At 37.7% G+C, this 27371-nt stretch overlaps 2 protein-coding genes and 1 long non-coding RNA gene across 5 annotated transcripts in view; 1 reads left to right on the forward strand and 2 right to left on the reverse strand.

Annotated features, from left to right (window-relative positions):
* Positions 1 to 25327, forward strand: part of si:dkeyp-14d3.1 — a 592968-nt gene extending 567641 nt beyond the window's left edge. Inside the window, exon 9 of the mRNA XM_087265101.1 lies at positions 23682 to 25327. Coding sequence (XP_087121227.1) covers positions 23682 to 24878 — 1197 coding nt within the window. The 3' untranslated portion in view covers positions 24879 to 25327. The remainder of the gene's footprint in view (positions 1 to 23681) is intronic.
* Positions 1 to 27371, reverse strand: part of LOC141375881 (uncharacterized) — a 215957-nt gene that overhangs the window by 177230 nt on the left and 11356 nt on the right. The window lies entirely within an intron of this gene.
* LOC147842761 (uncharacterized) overlaps positions 1 to 27371 on the reverse strand; it is a 159261-nt gene that overhangs the window by 116710 nt on the left and 15180 nt on the right. The window lies entirely within an intron of this gene.

Here is a 27371-nt window from a genome sequence, read left to right on the forward strand (position 1 = left end):
ATTAATAATAAAAATAGCAAATAATAATAATCTTTTGCAAGGTGGTGAAATAAATAGGGCCCTTGGGTTTGCTATAGCCCCAGGGCCCAATATGTTCTTAATCCGACCCTGCCTACAACCAAATCCCCTAAATCAGTTAACTACATTTAAAAACAAATAGTATGATAAACTTGAGTCGAACGGTTGCCAGCTTTTGTTTCATAAAACATGTTTAAAGTACATCTATTTCTGTATGTTTCCTTTTATTTGAATCTGAGCATAGACTGAAACACAGGACAACCATTTTTTTAAATATCTTTCTTTTTTTGCTGAACAGAAGAAACTCATAAAGGTTTGAAACAACTTTAGTTGAACTATCCCATTCAATCTGTAATATACAGTTAAATATTTAAATAATTGAAAAGATCAAAAACATTTTGCTGTTGAAATTGGTACCAAAAAAACTATAGTTAGGGGCTCATTTAAGATGTATAGCCGATTTTATTATCATTAAGTGAAAGCCATGGACTGCCTTTTACTGTACATCTGTAAAAAACATCTGTAAAAAAATGTATTTAACGATTTGGAAAATGAATAGACCATTACAATTACTCACATATTTTGATAAACTAGCGCATTCTGTATGAGGAACAAAAACTAGTCTATTTGCTTCATTATTTATGTAAAATAGTTTAGATAACTTTTTTGCTCAATTTGGGGAATTAGAGTAAAAAACTAAATGATAATACTGAATGTCTAAATATTTTTAATAGCAAGTCTCATAGACAACACAAACTTTAATTCAAATAAAATAATGAATGATTGCCAATTACCACAAACTGTCATTAATTAGTCACAATATCATTTTTAAAATTATTAAAGATATATATTTTAGTCCTTTTGTGCATTATTTCCAGGAAATTGCTTTATTTGCACTCAAAACCAGTAAATATATAGCATATACAGTTGAAGTCAGAATTATTTGCCCCCTACAAATTTTTTTCTTCTTTTTTAAATATTTTCCAAATGGTGTTAAACAGAGCAAGGAAATTTCCACAGTATGTCTGATAATATTTCTTCTTCTGGGAAAAGTCGTATTTGTTTTATTTCAGCTAGAATAAAAGCAGTTTTTAATTTTTTAAACACCATTTTAGGGACAAAATTATTAGCCCCTTTTTCTCAATAGTCTACAGAACAACCCATCATTATACAATAACTTGACTAATTACCCTAACCTGCCTAGTTACTTTAATTAACCTAGGTAAGCTTTTAAATGTCACTTTAAGCTGTATAGAAATGTCTTGAAAAATATCTAGTAAAATATTATTTACTGTCATCATAGTAAAATAAAATTCTCTCTGTTGAACAGAAATTGAGGAAAAAATAAAGAAGCGGTCTAGACATACATCTACAGAATACCGTCAGAAAAAAAAAGTTAGGAGAGAAGGAAAAATGTGTGGATTTAAGCCAAACAGCAACATTTTTGACCCATACATTTTCTTTTCTAATTTGCAGTCCAGTTAAAGTATGCATTAAAATGCAGTCAAACTATAAATTGTAGAAACGAAGGAATAAAAGTTCCCTACCAGCAAATAGTCATCTAACCAAAAGAAACAGACACCAAATAATAATAAAAAAGATTATATTCTGTCATCACTGAGGGATTCTCCACAAGATTGATATAAACAATTGGAGTTTTGGAATTGACTGTTTTTAACCCCTTTGGACCAGAATTATGTTCCAAGTTTCAGAAAAAGTGTCTCTGTTCTTGAGGATTTAATAAATGAAGTCAAATAAAAGTAATGAAAATGTCAAGATCCTTTAATTATATATATTTTTTATCCATGTCAATCCACAAGTCAAGTCACAGTTGTACTGAAAAAGCAATATACCAACTTGAAATTAAATATAAAATACAATTTGTTGATCTTTACTAGAAGTTTCTTCTGAAGTGAAAATTCAGTCATTCAAAATTGAACAGTATAACATTTTAAGTTTGATTTTGAGGTTTTTAATTTAAAAGTAGCCATATATTAGCCACTGCTTCTAATATTTATTTTTCAGCTTGCAATTCTACATTGCTTTTTATTATAAATGCAGTCCTTCTTTTTTTTACTAAAAATGATATGGTATATTGTCAAGCATATCAATAGATGTGAATAAAACCAATGAAAATGTTCAGGGAAACGTCAGGGTTTTGGATATTTTTCAAATTACAACAGGCAAAAGCGTATTGCTGTTTGATTGGATGACAATATCACAGACAGTATGAACTGGGCATGTAATATACATTGATAAATGCAAAGTCCAAAAGGGATAATGGCTGAAATATGGCAGTGGGTGTACAGTGGGTACGGAAAGTATTCAGACCCTCTGCAATTGTTCACTCTTTGTTACATTGCAGCCATTTGCTAAGTTAATTTTCTTTTCTTATTAATGTACACTCTCAGAAAAAAAAAATGGCACAATGTTGTACCTAAGAAGGTACAAACCCTTGTCACAGGGTACCTTTTTATGGAAAAGAATTGTACCTTAAGACTAAGAAACAAATGTGTATGCCATTGCAGTTTGTACCATTAAGGACATGATTTGTAACATGGAAAACCAAAATGTATCTTTGGTTTATAAAACCTGCGGATACAATATTGTACCTTCAACAAAGATACAAATGTGATCCATGAATGTACCACTACTGTGACAAGACACTTTGTACCTTAACAGCAGTAGCAGATTTAGGCATGGGCAATATGGGCGATTGCCAAGGCAGATCTTGCTGGGGGTGGCACGGGGAGACAAAAAAAGTACTCCAGTAAAAGCTTTGAGATAAGATTTACTTAATGCAAGTGTAACGCGGTTATCCAAGAGTAAAGACAATAGGGGCCATCCACATTTGGCGTTCCCTTTTGGCATCTTTTGCACACACAAGTTTGTTATTCTTTATGTGCAACCGAAACAACGCTGGTGAAAACAAATTGACGCATGTGCTCAGAAAGCCATTCCCGCGCACCTTACACATGCTGCAGCGGTTCCCGGATGTTTACATGCACACCGATATGCGTCGACAAAACTAAAGTTTATATAATATGATGATCTTTGACTAAGCATGGCTATGAAGCAGAAAGAAGGAATAATGAGTCAGGGAGGTAACTAGGACATCATAATATTAATTCTCGGCCATGAGTCAGGTCTACAGATAATTCTATAAAACATACTTTTCATATTCTATTGAACTGTCATAATTAATATTCATGCAAAAGTCTTAGAATATTACTATAGTTGTGTCTTTACATTGTTTTTCAAATACATTTATCAATGATTTCTGTTATTTTTAGGATAATAATTGTAAAATAATAATAATAATAATAATAATAAACTTACACTTATTGAAAATAAATAAATATATTTACATGTATTTATAATAATTATTTTAAATGTATTTACATTTTTAATTTTAATGTACAATTAAAAAAAACACAATACCTTGTAATCACTTAAAAGTTCATTGAATTGACTTGATTTTAAAATAGAAATAGAGTTATGCTTCAGTATTGCAACAAGATATGCACAATGCTTGATTAGCTTTACAATACTAAAATGTCTGCATGAACACTTTGTATATGCAGGACTTTTTCCAGCTCACGTGGTGGAAAGCAAACGCCAAAAGGTGCAGATATCAATAATGAAACTGAATGCTTTTTGTTACAATACCTATAGTTTTGTTTTACCAGTTGTTTTATATTAGAACCTAATAATTCATGTTTGTGAGTTTCTTTAAACATATGCTTTAAAATCATGATTCATGTTTTAATATGGAAATTATTCATAAAATCACTTTGCCTTTCCAGTAATATTTATTTTCATAGATATTATATTAAAGGCATTGTCCAAACCTTATGTACCTTTTTATGAGAACAATTCTGTACCTTTATTTAAATTGTACCATAAAAGCTACAGAGCAGTATCAAAGGATGACTTTTCTGAACCATATAAGGTGCAACTTTTACAAATGTACAAAACTGTTCTTTAAGGAAGGTTATCTCTACCACCGTTTACCTTTTTTTTCTGAGAGTGACACCTTTGCTGTCACACTCATATATTTAGTTCAATTGCTGTCCATTCTGATCATCCTTGAGATGATTCCACACCTTTATTTGAGTCTAGCTGTGCTTGATTATACTAAATTTTAATGTACAATTTTTGTTCATGCAACATATCTCTATTTACTTTTTGTTCTGCTGATATGTGATCCAAATATGTGCAGCTTGAAGCAGAAGGAAATTTGACGGGCTTGTGCAGAGTTTCTATGGAGATGCCAGTGTAGGCTTCCATTATGGCCCATTGTCTCCTCACAGGCCTTGTGACTGAAAACTATCAATAGTGGTCATTTGTTGCACAAGTGTGATGTATAACCCTGCGATGAAAGTGGTTGCCCATGGTTACAGCTGTCATGCTTAATTATGGCTTTTGGTAATAGACTCGGTGGAGGTGGAGAATGTGCACAGCCTCAGTACCTGGACTCATAATAATTATCTTCCAGTTGACAGTCTTAATCAATATGACACACTTCAGTTCAGCAGAAGCAGCGCTGTTAGCTCAATCTTTAAGTTGTCTATTTTAAACGTTTTAACAGTCCGTGAATTCCTGCAGAACCAGGTGTGACGATACATTCAAAGCAGATCCAAAGGTGCTTGAAATGTGTGTGCTTTCATGAAAATCAAGTCATCGTGATTAGAGATTCACCAAATGTTGGTTTTCACTTGAAACACATGATTGGCAACCAGACATTTTTTATTTTTTATATTCAGCCGAATGGACTTGCATATAAACTGCACTGCGGTGTTTTTATGCTGCAAAGTGTATAAACAGAGCATTCACAGGCCAAATGAGTTGAAGATACAGCAGAAATGAGGCAACATGAGCATATAATAAACAAAAAAACAAGATATTCTGTATTGACATGACTTGTGTCTGTTTTTTTTTTTGTGTTTGCATTATACACTGTAAACATTGATTAGCTACTTAAAGCGAGTAAACCAATTGCCTTAAAATCAACAAATTGATTTTACAAAAAAACCTATGTAATCCCATTGTCACTTTTTAAAAATAAATGTAGTATCCCAGCTTCTCTGTATCTAGCAAAATGACATAAATGAGAATAAATACGCTCTTCAAAACTCTAGTGTGTCTTCAAATTTCAATACAGTCAATAATTGTAGATTTTATAGACTTAATGAAGCACCAAATATGTAATATTGTGGTAATTACAGTAATTATTTAAATTATTTAAACAGAATGCTAAAATAGTTTGACACTGTAAGAAGGGATTAGTTGACTTTAAAAAAGTAAGTATAATTAGCATAATTATAGAAGTTGAGTCAATTTAACAAATCCAAGTTGTAATGTGTGTACTTTATTTTTGTAAAGTCAACTTCTTGCTTTTAAGGCAATTGGTTTACTCGCTGTAGGTGCAGTAGGTGATCCGGTGACCGTTTCAAAGCCATGCCTCCTGTAATCATGAACGCGTGCATCGCGACATGACAGCAGACCAGTTCATGTCATTCGCCAGTTAGAAATGTAGTTAGTGGTTGGCCGGCGGCGTGCAGGAATTTCACTAACTAAGCCACACTTACATGTTATTTCAGAGCGAATACTCAGAGTAGCATGGTTAACAGTATAGGGAGGCTGTCATTGTTCAAAAATAAACCAATGTGAATATAAAAGCAACTTCAGCTCAGTAAAGCAGGTTAGGTGGAATAGCGCTATTTACTGATGTTTTGTTGTTAAACTAAATATAAATCTATATTATTAATACTTTAAAAGGACCTTATGAAACTGAAAATAGTCAAATCAATCTTTCACCGGGAGATTTCAGTGAATTTCTGTGCATATAACCCACTCATAACACAACCCAATCTACATCAGCTCTGCGTGACTAAAATAGTTTTAAAACAGAACATTACCTGTCAGAAATACTTCAGCCATAGTGTCGTCCTTGCTCCAGCGTGCAAAACTCACTCCAATATTGATTCGGGATTCCAAAAAGTTTTACTGCGACTGTGACTGTCTCATGTGCACATGTCGTGAACGTGCGGCACTCATGCAGGTGGGCTTGCACGAATGCTGAATATGCGTGAACAGAGATGCACAGAAGACCGAATTTACATTTGTTGACAGTTTGAGCTACTTATCGGAATTATGGGGGATGTCGGCCTTGCAATGAATAATTGGATGAACATTGTTTAGTTTTATTAAGCCAGAATGTAAAAATACATATAAACACATTTAGATAATTTACTTTAATCATTACTATTGGTCTGTGAAGAGACTTTCAACCAGAACAACAAAACATTTTTCTGAAGACAATCACCTACTGCACCAACTAATCACTTTTTTACAGTGTAGTTTATGTCTGGCTGCATTGATTGGAGTTTTAAGTTTTAAAAATAAGCATATGAACAGGCTATATGCTAGTTTAATCTCGTTATACTGTGTATAATTGCACATCTGTTGATTTTATTATGGTTGTATTTTAAAAACACGATAGCAGTACAAGCTCACAGTCTAAAATGCTTCCATCAGAATGCAGCCATAAAATTTCTCTTGCCAGAAGAAATTATTTTAAATAACTAAATAAATTAATAAATAAACAAAAAAATAATAAATAAATAAATGAAACCTTTGTCTCAAAGGCAGTTATGATAAATCAGATTACTGTTTGATGAGAATAAAATAATGTTATTAATTACAAATTGAATGATGATTTGTAATGTGACATTGGATGTCAAAACCAGTCATTAAGGTAGTTGTTATTTTAATTGAAGCTTATATATTAGATGAAAGTTGAATTAACTTTCCATTGATGTTAATTAGAATGCGATTGTGAAGTGGGATGGTGACAACAGAGTGCCGATCCAAACGCAGGGTTTATTACCAAGAATGGTCAGGCAAGCAACAGTCAACACAGGGGCAAACAGATGTACACAGGAAATCCAGAGTCAAGATCATAAAGCAGGCAGATGGTCAAAAGGCAGTCAGCAAGCAACATTAACAAGCAATACAAAGCGAGGGTCAAAAACAAGGAAAGGAAAACCGCGTCATAATGTTTATAAAAGCAGTATAACGAGTCAGCCCAGATGTGTGTGTGTGTGCTGTATTTAAAGTCCTAGTTATCAGTCTTTGACAATTCTTCAGCTGTGTGTTCAGTCAATCAGTCAGGATCAGGAACTGGTGTGAGGGTGTGTGGTGCATGACTGAAACTTGTAGTGCATATAATGACGGATTTGTAGTTCTGTGCCATCTGTGTGTTTACCAGTGATCTGTAAGGATTAGACCACTGGTGATTTTGACAGCAATATTTGGCTTAGATTTAACTATTTGAATGTCTGTAATTTTGGAGTTCATAAAAATAAATAAATAAATAAATAAATAAATAAATAAATAAATAAATAAATAAATAAATAAATAATCGGAGGAAAAATTACCTTTTAAATTTGAGAACGTATATTACAAACCAAAACATATTTTGTTTTTCAAGTCGATATTACTTCACTTCATAATTCAAATTATGTTTGGCATGGAAAGAAAATTATTCATTTTGTTCCATACATTGGTTCAGGGTCACAGTGCTCAGCATGATCAAGTACACCCCATTTTAAAAATAAATATGTTTATCCATTTTTCAGTAAATATAGATAATGTTTTGGTGCATTTGAATAAAACAGAATTATTAAACAGATTCATTTATTAAAATAATATTTTAGTTACCAAACATATTAGGAAAACTGAAAGATAATACAATTAAATTCAAGCAAAATATTGCAAAAAATAAAAAATAAAAATAGAACCTACAAAATTTTTACTACATTTTTCATTTGTTTTTTTTTTTTTGTTTTGTTTTTTTTTTTTTTTGCTTCTCTTGATTTTTTTTCTCTTTTTTAAATTTGTATTTAATATTTTTCTATAACATAAAATTTGAATTTAATAGTTTTTGGACAGTTATCATAAGTTATTTTGTTAGATAAGCTCCAGATTTGGCTTCAGTACTGACTAATCTAATGTGCATATATATATAATATTGTGTAGCTTGCTATTAAAATATGAAATTAAACGATAGATTTGTGATAGGTGTACTTATATACTGTATGCTGAGAACTGTATGTAGGGAATGTTAGGGGTTGCGTTTGTCATTTAAACTTGTGTAAGTTATCATCATGTGTAGTCATTGTGTATTGAGTCTTTGATTATTTGTGTAGATGGATTTGTCACAATAGAGAAAAATTAGCTCTCTGAAAAGCAGAATTTATGATAAAGTTTAAACTAAACAGAAATTCTAAAACCTATTAAGCTGCCCATTTTGTACAAAAGGCAGCATCCTCAGCAGGGCATTTTACACAGCATGCAGTATAGTCTGTAAGCCATGTCTCGTGTGTACAGCCACTTTTCCACACACGTGAACAACAAGCTGTAACGGTTATCTTTCATGGTGTGCCGTCCCTGATCTGTAGTCTGCCACAGCTCTTCTATTGAAAATAAACTGACAACATGCAGATGGTTTGCACCGTGTAAAATGAGCTTACAATGTCCACAGCTGAAATGGAACCCTATAAATGACTGCTTTGGAACACGCTGTACTGGTAGCAATTCTGCTAGTGCATTATGTAAATAGCATCATTTTTATTCATCTGCATCATATTTATCTGCCAATTTCTTTTTTTTTCTTTTATTTTCAGAATGTTAAAATGACAAATCTGACGTTCTTTTTTTATAATAATAATAATCATAATAATAAAAAAGAAAATAATAATAATATTGTAAGATAAAATCAGAATAGGCAGAGCATAATTCAGAATTATTATTTTAAAAAAGTCCAAATAAAAATAAATTCATTAATAAAATTCTGAAACAAATACAATTAATTTAATTAGTTGTAAAAAAAAATAATGTCAGGATTGAGATTAAGTCAAAGTTACCTTAATTTTTCAAGCCTATATAAAAATCATAGGATATAAAACTTTCAAAATACACTGTATTAATAATAATAATAATAATAATAATAATAATAATAATAATAATAATAATAAGTTAGACTGAAGAGAACAAAATCTCCAGCTCGAAGTGTATGGATTTAACAATTCTGTAAGGTAATATGGTGACACCATGTAAAGCTTTAGAAGCATGCATCATCATTTTAAAATACACTGTAAACCTGACCGCAAGCCAATGCAAGGATTCTAATACTGGAGCTTATAAATGAACATTTAGAAACACTGGTTAAAAGACAGTAGTAGTTACAGCAGTAGTCTAACCAGGAGAGGACACATCCCAGCAAACAATGCTATGTTTAATAAATGTCTAATAGACATTTAAACGTAGACAGCTTGGCTAAAACAAGGCTAAACTTGATCCAAATTTAGGATTTGTCTAAGAATAGCCCAAAACTAGACCAGTCATCAAATAGACAGATTAGAAAGACTTTATCAGTTTAGTCATTCATTTCCGTCTATTTGATGACTAGTCTAGTTTTGGGCTATTTTTAGACGTCTTTTAGATTTTCACTGACAGCCCAAATTCAGTCTTGTTGTCACCGACTCGGTCCCAGTCATTCCCCTCGCTGACCAGCAGAGGTCACCATCTCCGGACTTCTAACCATTACGTCATCCATTCCACTCAGATCCCAGCACACCTGTTCTCCATCTCACTAATGACCCACGTACCACATATAAGCAGCTCACACACACACTTCATTGCGAAGTCTTGTTTAGCCCCGGCCAGCATTACTGAGCGTTCTATCCTGCCTGATCTCCCGTTTACCACTTCAGCCCGTTTCTCGACTCTGCTCTGTCTTCTGCCTGCCCTTGACCAAAGCCTGCTTACACGGACTCTGATTCTCGCTGCCTGCCCCTGACTAAAGCCTGTAACACGGACTCTGAATCACGCTGCCTGCCCTTGACTCAAGCCTGGTAATCACTCTGCCTCTGTTATCTGCTAATCATCGTTGAGTTGTATGTTGTATGTTCGCACAGCCGTGCGAGGTGTTGATGTTTAAGTGTGACTTAATAAATACTGCAAAATGGATCCCTCCGTGTCAGTCTCCCCGTTACAGAAGACTTCGCCCAACACGGATCCCGCAGCCATCCAGGTTTTGTCTCACGAAGTCACCACACAAGCTCAGGTATTGTCAACACACCAACAACAACTAACTCATCTAACTCAGTTAACAGACGAACTGGTGAAATCCCTACAAAACCTGCAAGCTGCTGCCACTGCGCAACCCACAGCCAACTACTCTCCAAGTCCACTTGTTGTTGCACAACCCCCGATGACTTCCGGAGTTCGATTGGCTTTTCCTGATAAGTTCTCAGGTAACCCAGCAAAATGTAAAGGCTTCCTACTGCAATGTAAACTGTTTATCGCCCAACAGCCTCATCTGTTTAAGGACGAGAATGGGAAAATTGCTTTTGTGTGCTCCCTGCTCACTGGGAAGGCGCTAGACTGGGCTACTGCAGTTTGGCCAGACAGTACCCCGATATTTCCCTCGTTTAATGACTTTCTCAAACGTTTCTGCACTGTGTTCGATCATCCAGAGGGTGGTCGTAACGCTGGCGAGGAGCTATTGTGTATCCAACAGGGAGATCGCTCCGCGACTGAGTTCGCCCTGCAGTTCCGCACTCTGGCAGCGCAAACTGGCTGGGCTGATGATCCGCTTGCCACGCTCTACAGAAAGGCTCTAAGATCAGAATTGCAGCGAGAGATGGCATGTCGTGACGAGGGAAAAACACTGGATCAACTCATCGAACTTTCCATAAGGTTAGACACTCTCCTCCGCACTCGCAATCCGCTCTGCTCAATTGCTTCCAGTCCTGTATCCCCTGAAACCTCCGCTGAACCCATGCAATTGGGTAGAACCCGCCTGAACCTAGAAGAGCGAGAACGACGGAGAAGAGATCACCTGTGCATTTACTGCGGACTTCCAGGTCATACGAAGGTTTTATGTCCCAACAAGCCTCTCCCTAAAACCCTCTCGGTGAGTGCAACCACTATGTTCACTACCACTAATAATGTTGTGAATCTGCCTGTCACCTTGAGAAACGATGGAGATGAGATTGAGACTATGGCCATGATCGATTTAGGAGCCGCTGGTAACTTTATTGATTACACGTTTGCCACCACTCACTCCATTCCTTTAACCTCCTGTGATTCCTCCATAGCCATCACTGCTGTAGATGGGCGCCCTTTGGGAGAAGGACGTATAAAATTCCAGACCCTGCCAATCTTACTTCAAACAGGCTCTCTCCATGAAGAGGAAATCTCCCTTCTTGCCATCAACTCCCCTAAACACTCTGTAATTCTTGGGTTACCATGGCTACAACAGCATGACCCTCAAGTCTCGTGGAGAACTGGTGAGATCACAAAATGGAGCAATCAATGCTTTACCCAATGTCTGCATTCTGTTTCCCCTGTCCAGATCAACACAATTAACAAGACCGAAGACTCTGAACTCCGTCATGTTCCTGATGCTTATCACGATTTAATTGAGGCATTTAATAAGCAGAAGGCTACCAAGCTCCCTCCACATCGTGAAAATGACTGTGCCATTGAGCTGCTACCCGGCACCACGCCCCCTCGTGGTCGCATCTTCCCTCTCTCACAACCTGAAACTGAAGCTGTGAAGAGTTACATCTCTGAGGAGCTAGAGAAGGGCTTTATTCGACCATCTACTTCACCCGCTTCAGCAGGGTTTTTCTTCGTCAAGAAGAAGGATGGCAGCTTGCGCCCATGCATTGATTACCGAGGCTTGAATGAGATCACAGTCAAATACCGCTACCCATTGCCATTGGTTCCTGCCGCCCTTGAGCAACTCCGATCCGCCCAGTATTTCACTAAGTTGGACCTCCGTAGTGCATACAACCTCATCCGCATACGACAGGGAGACGAGTGGAAAACCGGGTTCTCTACAATTGACGGCCACTACGAATACCTCGTTATGCCCTTCGGCCTAGCAAACAGTCCTTCCGTGTTCCAGGCATTTGTAAATGAGATATTTAGAGACATGCTCAACAAGTGGGTCATAGTGTATATTGACGACATCCTGATCTACTCCAATTCGCTATCTGAGCATATCCAGCACGTCCGGGCAGTGCTCAAACGCCTCATTCAAAACCAGCTGTATGCAAAGAGCTCCAAGTGCCAATTCCACCAGACCTGCATCTCATTCCTTGGTTACATTATCAGTCCAGAAGGCGTGGCCATGGACCAGCAAAAGGTCGACTCCGTGACACAATGGCCACAACCCGAAACCATCAGACAACTACAACGATTCCTGGGCTTTGCTAATTTCTACAGGCGCTTCATAAGGAACTTCAGTTCAGTCGCTGCCCCACTGACCGCCATGGTAAAAGCCAACAATGCTCGCCTTAAATGGAACCCAGACGCTGTCCGAGCATTTACCCAGCTAAAGACTCGCTTCTCCAGTGCACCCATTCTGCGTCATCCTGATCCCGAGCAACCCTTTGTAGTCGAAATTGACGCGTCCAACACTGGAATTGGAGCCATCCTGTCCCAACGATCCCTAGTGAATAAGAAACTCCATCCCTGTGCCTTCTATTCTCGCAAGCTCAACTCCGCTGAACGGAACTACGATGTGGGAAACCGAGAACTCCTCGCCATGAAAGCCGCGCTAGAAGAATGGAGACACTGGCTTGAGGGCGCAAAGCACCCTTTCATCGTCATCACCGATCACAAGAACCTAGAATATATCCGGTCCTGTAAACGTCTGAATCCTAGACAGGCAAGATGGGCGCTGTTTTTCACCCGATTTGACTTCCAAGTCACCTATATCCCTGGCTCGAAAAACATCAAAGCAGATGCTCTGTCCCGCCTCTCAGACGATGAGACCTCTGAATTCCATGATGAACCCATAATTAAAGATCCTCTAATTGTCGCTCCTATCCAGTGGGATATCGAACAGGAGATCCTTCAAGCCGCCGAAAATAATCCCTCTCAGCAGCCCTGTCCAGAGAATAAGATCTTTGTTCCCCCGTCACTTCGAGAAAGACTCATCTCCGAGGTACATGACCACCCCAGTTCCGGTCACCCAGGCAGCACAGCCACCGTACAAATGATTCAATCCCGCTACTGGTGGTCATCCATACACAAGGACGTAATCAACTTCATCAATAAATGCTCACCCTGTCAGATGTCCAAACACTCCCGTCACCGTCCAGCTGGATTACTCCAACCCCTGGAGGTGCCACATCGCCCCTGGTCACACATCGCTATAGATTTCATCACCGATTTACCCATATCTCAGGGCAAAACCACCATCCTCACAGTAGTGGACCGATTTTCAAAATCCTGCCGCCTTATCCCCATCTCCAAACTGCCTACAGCCATGGAAACGGCCGAGTTACTCTGCGAGTGTGTGTTTCGGTACTATGGTCTCCCCGAAGACATCGTGTCGGATAGAGGTCCCCAGTTTACATCCCGACTCTGGTCAGCATTCTTTAAAAACCTCCAAATCAACGTTAGCCTAACATCCGGCTATCATCCCCAATCCAACGGGCAGACAGAGCGCTTGAACCAAGAAATCGGCAGATTCCTCCGCACGTATTGTCATTCGAACCAGAACGAATGGGCCAAATTTTTGATGTGGGCAGAATATGCTCAGAACTCCCTCAGAAAAGCATCTACTGGATTAACCCCATTTCAATGCGTGCTGGGCTTCCAACCTCCTCTCTTTCCCTGGTCCGGCGAGACCTCTGAACTCCCTGCGGTGGATACCTGGTTTAAAAACTGCGAAGAGGTCTGGAACGCAGCTCACACTCACCTCTCTCACGCCGTACGGCGTTTCAAGGAACAAGCCGATCGACACCGACGTCCTGGTCCCATGTATTCCCCAGGACAATGGGTATGGCTTTCCACCCGCGACTTACGCCTCAAGCTGCCCTGCAAGAAGCTCAGTCCCAGGTACGTGGGTCCTTTCCAGATTGAAAGACAAATATCTCCTGTTTCGTTCAGACTGACACTCCCTAATCATTTTCGCATTTCCCCCACTTTCCATGTCTCTCTGCTCAAGCCTGCTGCTGGTCCAGCCGAGACGGATAGGGAGGTGGCAGCCGGTGAACAGGGTCCCCCGCCTCTTATGATCGATGGTGAAGAGGCCTACCAGATCCACGAAATCCTGAGATCCAGACGCCGGGGCGGACAACTCCAATACCTCGTTGATTGGGAGGGGTACGGCCCGGAGGAAAGATCTTGGATTAACCGCAAGGACATCCTCGACACCACACTACTGGAAGAGTTCCACTCACAACATCCGGAGATGCCGGCCCCTCGCCCCCGTGGAAGACCCCGGCGTCGAGAATTGCCTCACTTCAGGAGCCGTTCGTTGGGGGGGGGCTCTGTCACCGACTCGGTCCCAGTCATTCCCCTCGCTGACCAGCAGAGCTCACCATCTCCGGACTTCTAACCATTACGTCATCCATTCCACTCAGATCCCAGCACACCTGTTCTCCATCTCACTAATGACCCACGTACCACATATAAGCAGCTCACACACACACTTCATTGCGAAGTCTTGTTTAGCCCCGGCCAGCATTACTGAGCGTTCTATCCTGCCTGATCTCCCGTTTACCACTTCAGCCCGTTTCTCGACTCTGCTCTGTCTTCTGCCTGCCCTTGACCAAAGCCTGCTTACACGGACTCTGATTCTCGCTGCCTGCCCCTGCCTAAAGCCTGTAACACGGACTCTGAATCACGCTGCCTGCCCTTGACTCAAGCCTGGTAATCACTCTGCCTCTGTTATCTGCTAATCATCGTTGAGTTGTATGTTGTATGTTCGCACAGCCGTGCGAGGTGTTGATGTTTAAGTGTGACTTAATAAATACTGCAAAATGAATCCCTCCGTGTCAGTCTCCCCGTTACACTTGTTTTGGCCAAGATGACTGTTTGGTCGTCTGTTAGACATCTGTTAGACATCTTTTAAAAACAAAAAAAAAAAATGCTTGCTAGGATATTATGCTACCTTATATTATCTTATATTAAGAAGAATATATAATATGTTCAGACTGCTTTGTTGCGAGAAATAAATATAAACTATGTGCCTAAATTTAATTATACTAGTAATAGAGTATAATTTACCAATAGGCGTAAGAAGTCATTGTATTCAGGGAATGTACTGTCCTCTGCAACCAAAGCTTCATGGGCATTACTGCTGATAACAATTGTGAGTGTGCCTCACACCGGTAAGTGGGCTTGATAAACCACCTGTAGAAAACACTCTTTCATCTCTCAGAGACTTTAGAAGACATTTGCGGCAGTTTTGTACTGAACACGCCCTTACACCCACTCCATATCTTAAAAAAAGCAAACACGAAAAACACCGGTGAGTGGGTTTGACAAACCACCGGTAGAAACGTTCTCTCTCTCTAAAAAAAATTATAAAAAAATTCCCTATGTACTCCTTTTATCAATCAATTCTAAGTTTTTTTTTTTTTGTTCTTTTTCTTACCAGTTTCTAAGTAGAAATAGCACTTCTTTTGTGTATAACCTCTTCTTGCTGATCTGTTTAATGCCTCCTCAGTTGTAAGTCACTTTGGACAAAAGCATCTGGTAAATGGCTAAATGTAAATGTACAGCTTTTATAAGATTTTTTTTTCATGTGTGCAGAAAGTTGACTGAAATTGGAACGTTTGCCAAGTATTTTACCACAGCTTCAAACGCAGATCAACCAATCAGAATCAAAGACCAGAACTATCTTTTACCAAAACAATTATTTCAAGCAATCCCCATCATTGCACAACAAATCTCTTAAATTGAACAGGATTCACAACAGTCTGTAATGAAAAAATATAAAGCAAGCATAAATCAAAGTGGCATTTATTACATAATAACACCTTTATAATAAACGCCAGGCCTAATCAAATATTTCAAAAGCAGAACTAGAACTAGCGGCACATGAGAAATGTGTTGCGCAATTAAAAACTCAGACTCTCATAGCTCTATGATTTGGCTCAAATCCAAATGTGCGAACCTTGCAAAGAGACAGCTGAAAACTCATCTCTACTGTGAGCTCTTAACTGCTTCCTGACAAAAAAGAATTCTCTACTTTCCCTGTTTTCTTAATCCCTCTCTCTATTATAGCTTTTCTTTTTTTCAAGACAATGGCTAGAACTTCGAATTACCAGTACTTTACATGATTATTTGAATTTCTATGAGGAATAACTTATTGTTTTCCTTATTTGTAAGTTGTTTTGGCTAAAACTGTCGGCTAAATAAATAAATGCAATTTTAAATTTAAATGCATTATGACTTGTAATGTTGATACGCATTCATTATGAAATATATGTGCTTGCAAGGTTTTAAAACCGCAAATATGAGAATTGGAATTTCCAATGATAAAATTAAACAATTAAACTCCAACTTCAACTTTATTATGGAGGCAGAATAGTCTCAAAATAATACACAATTTACAAATTATATTCATCCATCCACAACACAACATAAATGAATACATGAATACATGAATACATACAATCCAATAGAAAAATTGTAGAACATGATTCAAAAATGGCGATGCAGTAGCGCAATAGGTAGTGCTGTCGCCTTACAGCAAGAAGGTCGCTGGTTCGAGCCTCGGCTGGGTCAGTTGGCGTTTCAGTGTGGAGTTTGCATGTTCTCCCTGCGTTCGCGTGGGTTTCCTCCGGGTTCTACGGTTTCCCCCACAGTCCAATGACATGCGGTACAGGTGAATTGGGTAGGCTAAATTGTCCGTAGTGTATGAGTGTGTGTGTGTGTGTGTGTGTGTGTGTGTGTGTGAATGTTTCCCAGAGATGGGTTGCGGCTGAAAGGGCATCCGCTGCATAAAAATGTGCTGGATAAGTTGGTGGTTTATTCCGCTGTGGCGACCCCGGATTAATAAAGGGACTAAGCCGACAAGAAATTAATGAATAATAAAAATATGAGAAATATAAAATCAGACATGACAAAAATGAATATAATTAGTATTATCATCATTTAAAACGACAAAAAAAGTTTAAACATTTCTTTGTCTTCCATGGACTTTTTTTTATAAAAGCTGCTTTTATTATTCTTTTTTTTTTTTTGAAAAATCTCAAAACCATTCTGTGATACAATCGTCTCAAGCATAGTTCAGTAAATTACAGCTCTTTTAAATAAATAAATATATATATATATATATATATATATATATATATATATATATATATATATATATATATATATATATATATATCATGCTTATCATTACATTTAAATAAATAATACTATTGCACTGCAATTTCAGTACTTCTAAACAACACGGTGAAATCCTAGTCGAGCTCACAGTGTGCTTTTAAAGTATTAGAGATATAATCATGCGCACCTCCCTCGTTTCTGCGTGATTAGAGTGCTCTGACAGTTTCCCCTCCTCCACAGAAGGATTTGCGGAGTGTTATTTGCGGACAGTGGGCATTGATGTCTTGGTAAGCGAAGAGCTTAAGATGCTTGTGTGTTGGAAATCCCTGTATGGAGCCATATATCCGTAATGGCACTGTGTTATCTCATATCTGTTAATCTGATTTCTTCTGACCCATCAAGTAGAGCAGAGAGCGCTCTGATCTCATGGCCTACATTAAAGGATTGCTGTGGTATCACACACAGTATGTTAGTAAAGTCACACACAGTGACACGTGGGCTCCACCTCTGATCTTCTCTGTCTACTGTTTACATGGGAATCATAGAAAGACAGCATAAGCTTTTCAACAAATGCTGTTGAATAACCACTGAAAGACTTATGGGGGCTCTACACAAACTTTGTGCGTAATCCTTAATCTCTAAAGTTCTTTTAGAGCTGGTTTACTGTTAACAAATGACTGAAAATGGTAATATAAGACAGGAAAATTAAACAAAAAAGGTCAAATACTAGGGCTGGGCAATATGACAAAAAATGCATATCCTGATAGCAATATACAGTAGTCAATAGGGATGTAACGGTATCAGAATTTCACGGTACGGTAATACCTCGGTATGAATGTCACGGTACAGTATTTATTGAATCATTTACAGGAAAAACAAAACTTTTGAAAATACTCCAAAAAAGTGCCAAAAGTGTCAATGACATACAAATTAGCCATCTATCTGTAAGCTTTGAAACACTAACTTCAATTTTAATAACAAAAAAATTATTAAACCATGTAAAAAAATAAAGTTTCAATTTAGTATTGTTGAAAACTCATCACATTCAACATTTAATCACTCACTCACTCACTTAGATAGAGATGGGTTTAAAGGAAAATTATCATATAAATATAATCTGGTAAAAACTGGTATCTCTGGGTATTTACAATGTCCCCTGCAACAGAAAAAAACCCTCTCATTTAAGACTGAGGTTTCTGGGACAGAGATATGACTTGGCCCAGGTTGACAGCAGTGGGTAATGTTGTGCATTGTCTTTCCCCCACTTGAGAGAACAAACCATGAGTGAGATAGAGGTCTCTTTGCGGTACAAGTCAATGTCTGCATCAATCTGAACAGTGTGCTGTGTTTCTGCAGTCCCCATGACTGTTATTAGTCGTATTCCCCAACTTACAGGCACGTGCACACATAGGGCTCAACATGTGCAGTGCACATGCCCTTTTTAGTCTTGGATAGAAAATGCCCTTCCAAAATGATCAAAAGTGCCCCCGCGACGCGACACAACCTCCGTCCAGCCCTTCAGTAGGTGCACGACAACACCGCTCTTGAGTATGCGCGCTCAACCCCCCCTCGGCGCTTTACAATACGCGCGCGACAACACAGCTGATCAGAACTCGCGCGACAACACCGCTATTCAGTACGCGCGCTGCGACAACACCCGCTTTAGGTTCGATCATTTCCATCTTTTTTTCATCTCCGCTACTAGCAGCACACTCCATTTCCGCATTACTGGATCTGTAGCGACAACAGACCGCAAAGGATTATGGCCATGCCTGGGCTGATGGGAAATGTAGTTTCCGCTACCTCCCGTTCGCTTCATTCGCCTGAGCAAATTTTCTCAGAAGACCTATAGTTTTACCGAGTCATGTGACTTCGGTAATATCGAAAAAAAATAATATTGCGGTATGACGAAATTTACTATACCGTTACATCCCTAGTAGTCAACATTCAAAGTGGATCAAAAAAGTTATGCAATGGGTGTTGTTCAATAGTTTTAGGACAACTTTGACAAAAGGTGATGATACAGGTTAAATGTTGACCAGTGTATATCATTATATAGTACTTAAATGATAGTTTAAATAGTTTGAATACACACATCTGTAAATAACAATTTTGTCTTGTTTGTTTTTTTACATTTTAAAGTATATACTCAGACATATTTCTCACTTTATTTTGAGAATCAGTGCAAGTGTTGGATTAATTGCTGAAATATTGAAACAAGTATTAATACATTTATATAAAACATTTTCTAAAATGGATGATTACAGGCCCAATATATAAACTAATGCTAAATGAAAAGCTAAATGCAAATTTTGTACCTTCAAGATTTCAACTTTCTCCAGTTGCTGTTGTTCTGTATCTGTCTCCATCCTTCATACAGTAAAAATGTATTCTGTGACACCACAATATAAACAATAGTGTGTCATTTGAAACATTCTACTTTTTTATTGTCCTTACAATATACAATTAGGTCCATACATTTTTGGACATTGACACAATTTTAACATTTTTGGCTCTATACACCAACACAATGGATTTGATATGAAACAAAATGTGCTTTAACTGCAGACTGTCGGCTTTTAGTGAAGCATGTTGGTGGTGGTGTCATGGCGTGGGCATGCATGGCTATCAAAAGAACTGGTTCTCTTGTATTTATTGATGATGTGACTGCTGAAAAAAGCAGCAAGATGAAATCTGAAGTTTTTCAGACAAAATTTTATGCTCATATTAAGCCAAATCCTTCAGAACGCACTGGATGGTGCAGCAATGGCCAAGTCAATCACCTGATCTGAATCCGATTGAGCTTGCATTTCACTTGCTGAAGACAAAACTGAAGGAAAATGCCTCAGGAACAAGCAGGAACTGAAGACAGTTGCTATAGAGGCTTGGCATAAGCACCACCAGGAATTAAACCCGCGTCTGGTGATATCTATGCATTCCAGACTTCAGGTTGTGATAGACATGCTAAGGATTTGCAACCAAGTATTAAAAAGTGAAAGTTTGATTTACGATTATTAATCTGTCCAATTACTTTTGAACCCTTAACAAGTGGGAGGCACATATGCAAACTGTTGTTATTCCTATAGCATTCACCTGATTTGGATGTAAATACCCTTAGATTAAAGCTGACAGTCTGCAAGTAAAGCAAATATAGTTTGTTTCATTTCAAATCGATTGTGTTTATGTATAAAGCCAAAATGTTAGAATACTGTCAATGTCAAAATATTTATGGACCTAACTGTACATTGTCATATTGCACATGCCTAAAAACAACTGGACAAAAAGATCTTTTCCTGCTAGCATTTTTTTATGTTGCCTGACCTTTGATATAAATAGGCCTCCAGAATATGTTGTTACATACTGTACAATGTATAAACAGAAATAGAATAGCCTCTGCTTTATTAAACAAAAATAAAATGTCAGACACTACAACTAGGATTCAGAGCAGTGATCAAAATATAGATGACATTATAAATATAGATGTTAAGTCCATCAACACTACTTGAGTTTGCATAGTCACATTCCTCATTGTGGGTTGCACATTTATGTGTATATTTTAACCCAGCAGGCACACAACATCAAAAGACGTAAATATTAGGTTAGATTTAAGTCACTAGTGTCCAAGAAGGACACTTTATTTATTTTGGATTTTGGAATTATTATTTATTTTGGAATTCAATAACAATGTGAAATGGCGTTGATATTTCGTTGAGATTAGTTTGTGTTGGAAAGTGACCAAAATCCAACGCCGAGCCAACATTTTAAACCAATGTTATATTGACATCAAATACTGACATTTATTCATCAGGTATGGCAACCATAATCCAACATCTGATACACGTCATATTGGTAGCATCCACACACGTCGAGCTGTAACATCATTCTGATGCCAACCCAATTTTATTTTCAAAACAAAATGCAAAGTCCCATGACATTAGGGTACAACACTAATCTGACGTCCTGTTGACATCCTGTGCCTGCTAGGACATTACATTTTACCAGAGGGGAACAGTAAGGACTCCCTAGGCCCTTTGTGAATGACTAAACTCCAAAAAAACATACTATATTAATATTACAACATATTAATATTAACCCATTAAAAACTCTAACTCTGAACCTATCTTGACAAACTATGCATAAAATGCATGTCACCTATCATTTTCAAGTGTGAGTTAATAAACATAAGATAGTGAAATAAACATAAGAGAGTGGAATGAAAGAAAGAAAGAAAGAAAGAAAGAAAGAAAGAAAGAAAGAAAGAAAGAAAGAAAGAAAGAAAGAAAGAAAGAAAGAAAGAAAGACCCTGACTGTCTCGTTTGGATTTTACATGCATTTATATACTGTTAAATATCTGATGATTGTGTTTGATGTGCTTGAGCAATGCTTTTACTGACTGCTTCTGCGTTGTCTTCTCTTGATCTTATATATGGGGATTTTGTATGTTTTAAGAAGCAATAGTATGCCTGATTTGGTTATGCAGTAAGTTCAACAGCACACCACTGTAAAGGAAAAGAACATATTCTAGCATTCTACTTTCTTAATCATTGGAAGCCAAGATCTAAAATTCGCCAAATCATACAGCATTAGTTATTAAATCTTCTTTGAGATCAAGGAGGGCACCCTGGTGGTTCAAAAGCCCAACACAAATCACATACAGTACTGTGAGTATAGGGATGACTGGAACTGCACTCAATGACTATTAAAATGTGAACTATCTTAAGGAACATTTACATGACAATGGTGTACTAAAAAAGGAAAAGTTTCACATACGGTTGTCAGAACAATACCCATTAGCACTGATCTAAAAGACAAAGCCTCAATTATGCAAAACTCATTGATTTTAACCGTATGTACTGTTGAGGATGTTTTCATCCACTCTGGGTTGTTTTTGAGTCTTAATTTGACCATAACCTGTTTTGCATTTCAGCTATAGCAGAATGATGTTTGGTGACAAATCTTATTTTGACACAAAAATTCAAAATGCTTTGAATTTTTAAGCAAAAAATTAATTGATACACTCTTTACAGCAAATGTGCTATCCTTTTGTTATGTTAGGGATAAAAACATCCACTAAATTAAACTGCTGTAAAAATGCATCAGATTTTTTTTTCTTTTTTTTTGCAAAAATCTGTCAACCTCAGTCCTGATCAAAGCTACTAAATTGGTTAGAAATATATTGTAATTTAACACTTTAAGTGTCAAATTCATAAATGGTGTCACTGATTTGGTGAAAAAAGGTGTGTTGCCTCACAGCAAGAATGTCACTGGTTCTAGTCCTTACCAAGCCAGCCGACATTTTTGTGTGGAGTTCTCCCGTGCTTACGTGGGTTTCCACCAGGTTCCCTGGTTTCCTTCCATCGTCCAAAAACATGCAACTTAAGTTAATTGACTAATCCATAGACATGCACCTAGTAAATAGTTATCTCTTAAGAGCAATCACAATTTGTTCATTAGCTACTACAGCAGGGAAGTTCTTGAGATCTACCTGAGCTTAAAGTCCCCTCTCGATTTGCAAACGGGACGGAGCCCCGGGCTCAAGGATCTTATGAGCTCAGGGCTCTCTCCTGGGACATCATGCCAAACAAGCTTTATAATTAATCATCAGCTAAGTGTAAACTCTTGAATTTACTGTTTGTGGCTTTTTTTTACCCCATTGCCCTACATTATAACCACATTTTTGTTTGATTACAAAACAATGACACCATATAATCATGCATTTTTGATAGTTGGTGGTTTTCCTAGTTGGGAAGAGGTAAAATTTAAAAATGTTGAACATAAGTTTGCACCATTAACCCTTTAGGCCTGTGCAAAAAAAAAACAAACAAAAAACGTAGTTTCTGAATTGTATATGGTGTATAACAGCCAATTTAATTGTGTGTATGTATGTCTGTGAGTGTGTGAGAGTAACCTTTACACACTTACCTTGATGTTTCTGAGAAAATCTAAATATGCATCCCAGCTCTCAGAACTACATGGAGTAAACAAAAACTGTGTATTTATGCACCATCAAATGTGGTTATAAGGGAAGTCAAGGGGGCAAAAATGGTCACCAACAGTAAATTTGGCAGAACAAAAAAATTAATCTAACAGTGCATTAAAGCTAATGTTGTTACTAATTGTTCACATGTCCAACACTGTAATAAAAGGTAAAAAAATCGAGTCCACAATTACATTTTATATTGAAAATACGTTATTTTTGGAGTTTTAATTTTTTTACCAAATCAGTGACATAATTTATGAATTTGGCAATTAAAGAGTAAAATCTGGTAATTTTATAAACGATGGAGTAGTTTTGATCGGGACTGAGGTTGATTAACAGATGTATGCAAGAAAATTTGAATCAAATATTTATCTGATGCATTTTTACAGCAGTTTAATTCAGTGGATGTTTTCAACCCTAACATAACAAAAGGGTATTACATTTAAACTGTGCACAAGGGTTAAGTGCTGCCAGTGTTAATGCTTATATATTCAGATGTATTGATTTTTCTCTTTTGTGTGTTTTGTAGGAGGCGTTGATCAGTGCTTGGCTGCAGTTCAGTGATGGCTCCATGGCTCCTCTGGATCTATACAACTCTGATCACTTCATTCTGACCGCTACCTCTCTAGATGAGGATGTAGTGTCTGTTCGGCAGGACGCTGCAGGCCGGTGGCCGATCATTTCTGCAAGAGCTGAGGGTCAAGGTCTGCTGGTGCACGTCGAAATGACGGTCTGTGAAGTATGCCAGAAATTTAAGCGCCGAAGCGTCTTGGCAGCTGGAAACTGCAATATTCGTGTAAAGTTTGGTCGCAGTGAAAGCGCCTTGAGGCCCGGAGACTACGGCCAAGATGGAGAAGACATTGACAACAGACCAGGAGACCGCAGACAGAACCCATCTCTCCCTGACAGGACTGGAATGGACAACCACTACTACGGAAGCTCTATCTCAGACATGGAGGATGGTATCATGAGACGAATCACTACCACCACCAAAACTGCAATCATAAGAAGACCCGGTGGAGACAAGCTCTCAGACGATGGAAGCCAGTTGCCTGGCATTCCCATCGACTTCTCAGACTTTCCCGCTCAAGTGGACCTTCCCCGAGGAAATAATGTGGATGAGGATGACCTTCAAATACCTCACGGACTTACTGACCTTGAAATTGGGATGTACGCTTTGTTAGGAGTCTTCTGCTTGGCCATTCTGGTCTTCCTCATCAACTGCATCTCGTACACCCTAAAGTACCGGCACAAGGAGATGTCGATCGAGGGCCAGGAGAGCATGAATCACGCACACGATTGGGTGTGGCTTGGAAATGATTCCGAACTGTTGGAAAGCCACGTGAGCCTGTCTCCACAGACTGATGAGCACATCACCATTATGGACTCCAGCTTAGGAGGCTTAGAAGAAGGGAGCCACCTTCTTAATGGCGGGTCTTTGCAGAAAAACGTTCAAGGTCAGGTGCACCGAGGAGCTGACACTGCGACAGTCTGCACCGGGAAGGACAGCAAAGGTGATTTGCCAACCACCAAAAGAAAACGAGTCAAGTTTACCACTTTCACCACCATTCCAGTAGAAAGCATCAGTCCGACTAAGGAAAAGCTGGGAGTTGATCCTGACGATGACATTAAGTGGGTATGTCAGGACGTTGAGCTTGGTGACTCCAAGGAACTACGAAATTACATGGAGCGACTAAATGACAGTGCTTTAAAGGACGTGGCGTAGTCGAATCAGTGTGTGCAGACTGAACTCACCCTTATGCCTTTGTAAAAGAGACAAGTACGAGCCAGGGAACAACTGCTACATAAACCTTACGAACACAACACATCAGCCATTATAAAGGATGTCTAGCGTTCTTTTGGTTTGACTTGCCAGCAGTAGGACAATGCTGAGATCAGTAGACTTGACATTTTATCAAGACGAAACATTTTTTTTTTTGTATGTTCATTTATATTACGTTCTCAACGCTCTTCGTTTTTTTTAATGATTTTATTTTAGCACCTTTTGTAGTAAAAAGAAAAAAAAAAACTAAACTGTATTTCCAGGCTTGCCAACGCTCTGCACTCACTTATGAGGCTACAGGACTGTATGCAGATGGTGACATGTAGATTAAGGATTGTAATATTAAAGAATCATTGTAAATAAAGTGCACATAGAATGGTTTGGATTTTGAAGCCTTATGGGTTTTATTTGTCAGTGCATTGCTTGCTGGATATATTTAGATTATTCACCAAGAGACCTTGAGTCACCAAGTTTGACATTTCTGTCTTGGTCATAGCTTTTTTTTTTTTTTTTTTGGTAAAAAAATGTCACATATTTTTTCTTAGCCTGAACAGTAAACATATTTTACAGCCAAGAACTGTCTAACTAAATCAATTACACAGTTCCTTGAGGCTCTGTTTAAATTATACTCTATCTCAGTTATAACCTTTTGTGGCTGGAAGCGTCAAGAACAAGCTGCTTCAAATGCGATAGGAACTTTATTAAAGTACTAAACAGAAGTCATGATTGACCATGGAAATTTTCTCAGGGTGAAAATGCAATCAATTATAAATTCCAAAACATTAAGACAATCAATTCCAGACTAATTCACAACAATAGCTCAAACATTGGAGGTAAAAAGGGCAGTCTAAAGATGCCAATATTTATGCTGTATATGGTAACACTCTTGTTTGAAAAAGGCCAAAGGCATTCTATAATGGTGGTACTCCATGTTAATTTGACATTTCCGATGCAATCCGTCAAGCCAAAATATTGTAACCTTTCACTACACAAATGCCAATTATTGTCTAATTAACCTATAGCAGATACCTCTTGCAAGTGCTCAATGGTATTTCCTTCTCAGTTTTATTAATGGGAAACTATCAGTCTTCAGTGAAAATCATTAACAGACTCAGACCTCTGCGAGTTGGACGGAAGCAAGCGATTCTGCACTCCAAATCGATTAAAGAAGAGATAGAGAATCAGTGGTATTGATTCATTCAGAGTTTAACTTGGATAAACTGCAAGAACTCATATTTGGTTTTCTGCAGCCGAAATGGTTAAAATATATATTAATAAATTCCATCTATTCTCAAATCCACTTTATTCTCTATCACAAAATAAATCTATTTGATTCTATGTGGATTACAGTGTGACTATCTGATTCTACATACTGTATCTCACGATGCCTATTTTAGGTAACACTTTATTTTGATGGTCCTTTTGAGAATTAGAAAACTGTCTGCTTAATATCAGTTGATACGGCTCCTTGAACAGACTGACTAATACTGACAATAAGAAACTTTGCAAGTACATGTTAACTTACACTAATCCTAGTCCTAACCCTAACCTAACAGTCTACTAATAATCTAATGACAATTAGTTGGCATATAGATGCAGTCTAACTTAAATTCAACAATTGGACCACCAAAATAAAGTGTGACCCTATTTTCCTACTAACCAAATCAACCAACTCAAATAAAAATTCAATGCTCATATGATTTTGTTTATATGGGCATTTAATATTAATTTGACATGTTATAGAATTCTTGTTTATAAAATAAATCTAAAATATTGACATTTCTCATTTAAACACCTAAATGTCGCCTCTATCCCTCATAACCAAGGTGAAGTTCATACTCTGCTTTTGAAAGAATTTTAATAGGAACTGGCACTTTGGGTGGTGGCTTATGAGAGTAAAACTTTAAAAATAACAACAACAACAACAACATTAGGAAAAAAGTTGTTCAACAACAAAAAAAAAAAAAAAAATCCCAACATTTCAACTTCAAAAATTCCATCTCAAATTCAATTTTACCATTTCATTCTCAGTAAAATGTCCCCATATTTTTTCAGCATAGTAAGTCATAACCCAGCTTTATGTGAGTGACAATTTTGAAATCATTAACAACTAACGGTGTCAAACCTAGCGTGACATGTCTTCATGCACCACAACTGAATGTAGGTGAACACGGATGATACCAGGCTAATGATTTCAATCTGTTCCTCCTCACTCAAAGCAGTCATACGGCTTCAGAAACACTTGCAATATGGCACACAAGCCAATTTGGGCTCTATTTTATTTTTTTGTTCCCAGCATCTGTCTTTATTTCTTTTAACATGTGAAAAAAATTGCATTCCAAGGATAAAAGACAGACACTAAAATGTACACAACTCACAACCACTATATGCAATAGCCACATTAATAACATACATGGCATGACATTTCCAGCAAAA

Source organism: Danio rerio, chromosome 8 (assembly GCF_052040795.2).
Source record: "Danio rerio strain M-AB ecotype USA chromosome 8, GRCz13ab, whole genome shotgun sequence".
Classification (NCBI taxonomy): Eukaryota; Metazoa; Chordata; class Actinopteri; order Cypriniformes; family Danionidae; genus Danio; species Danio rerio.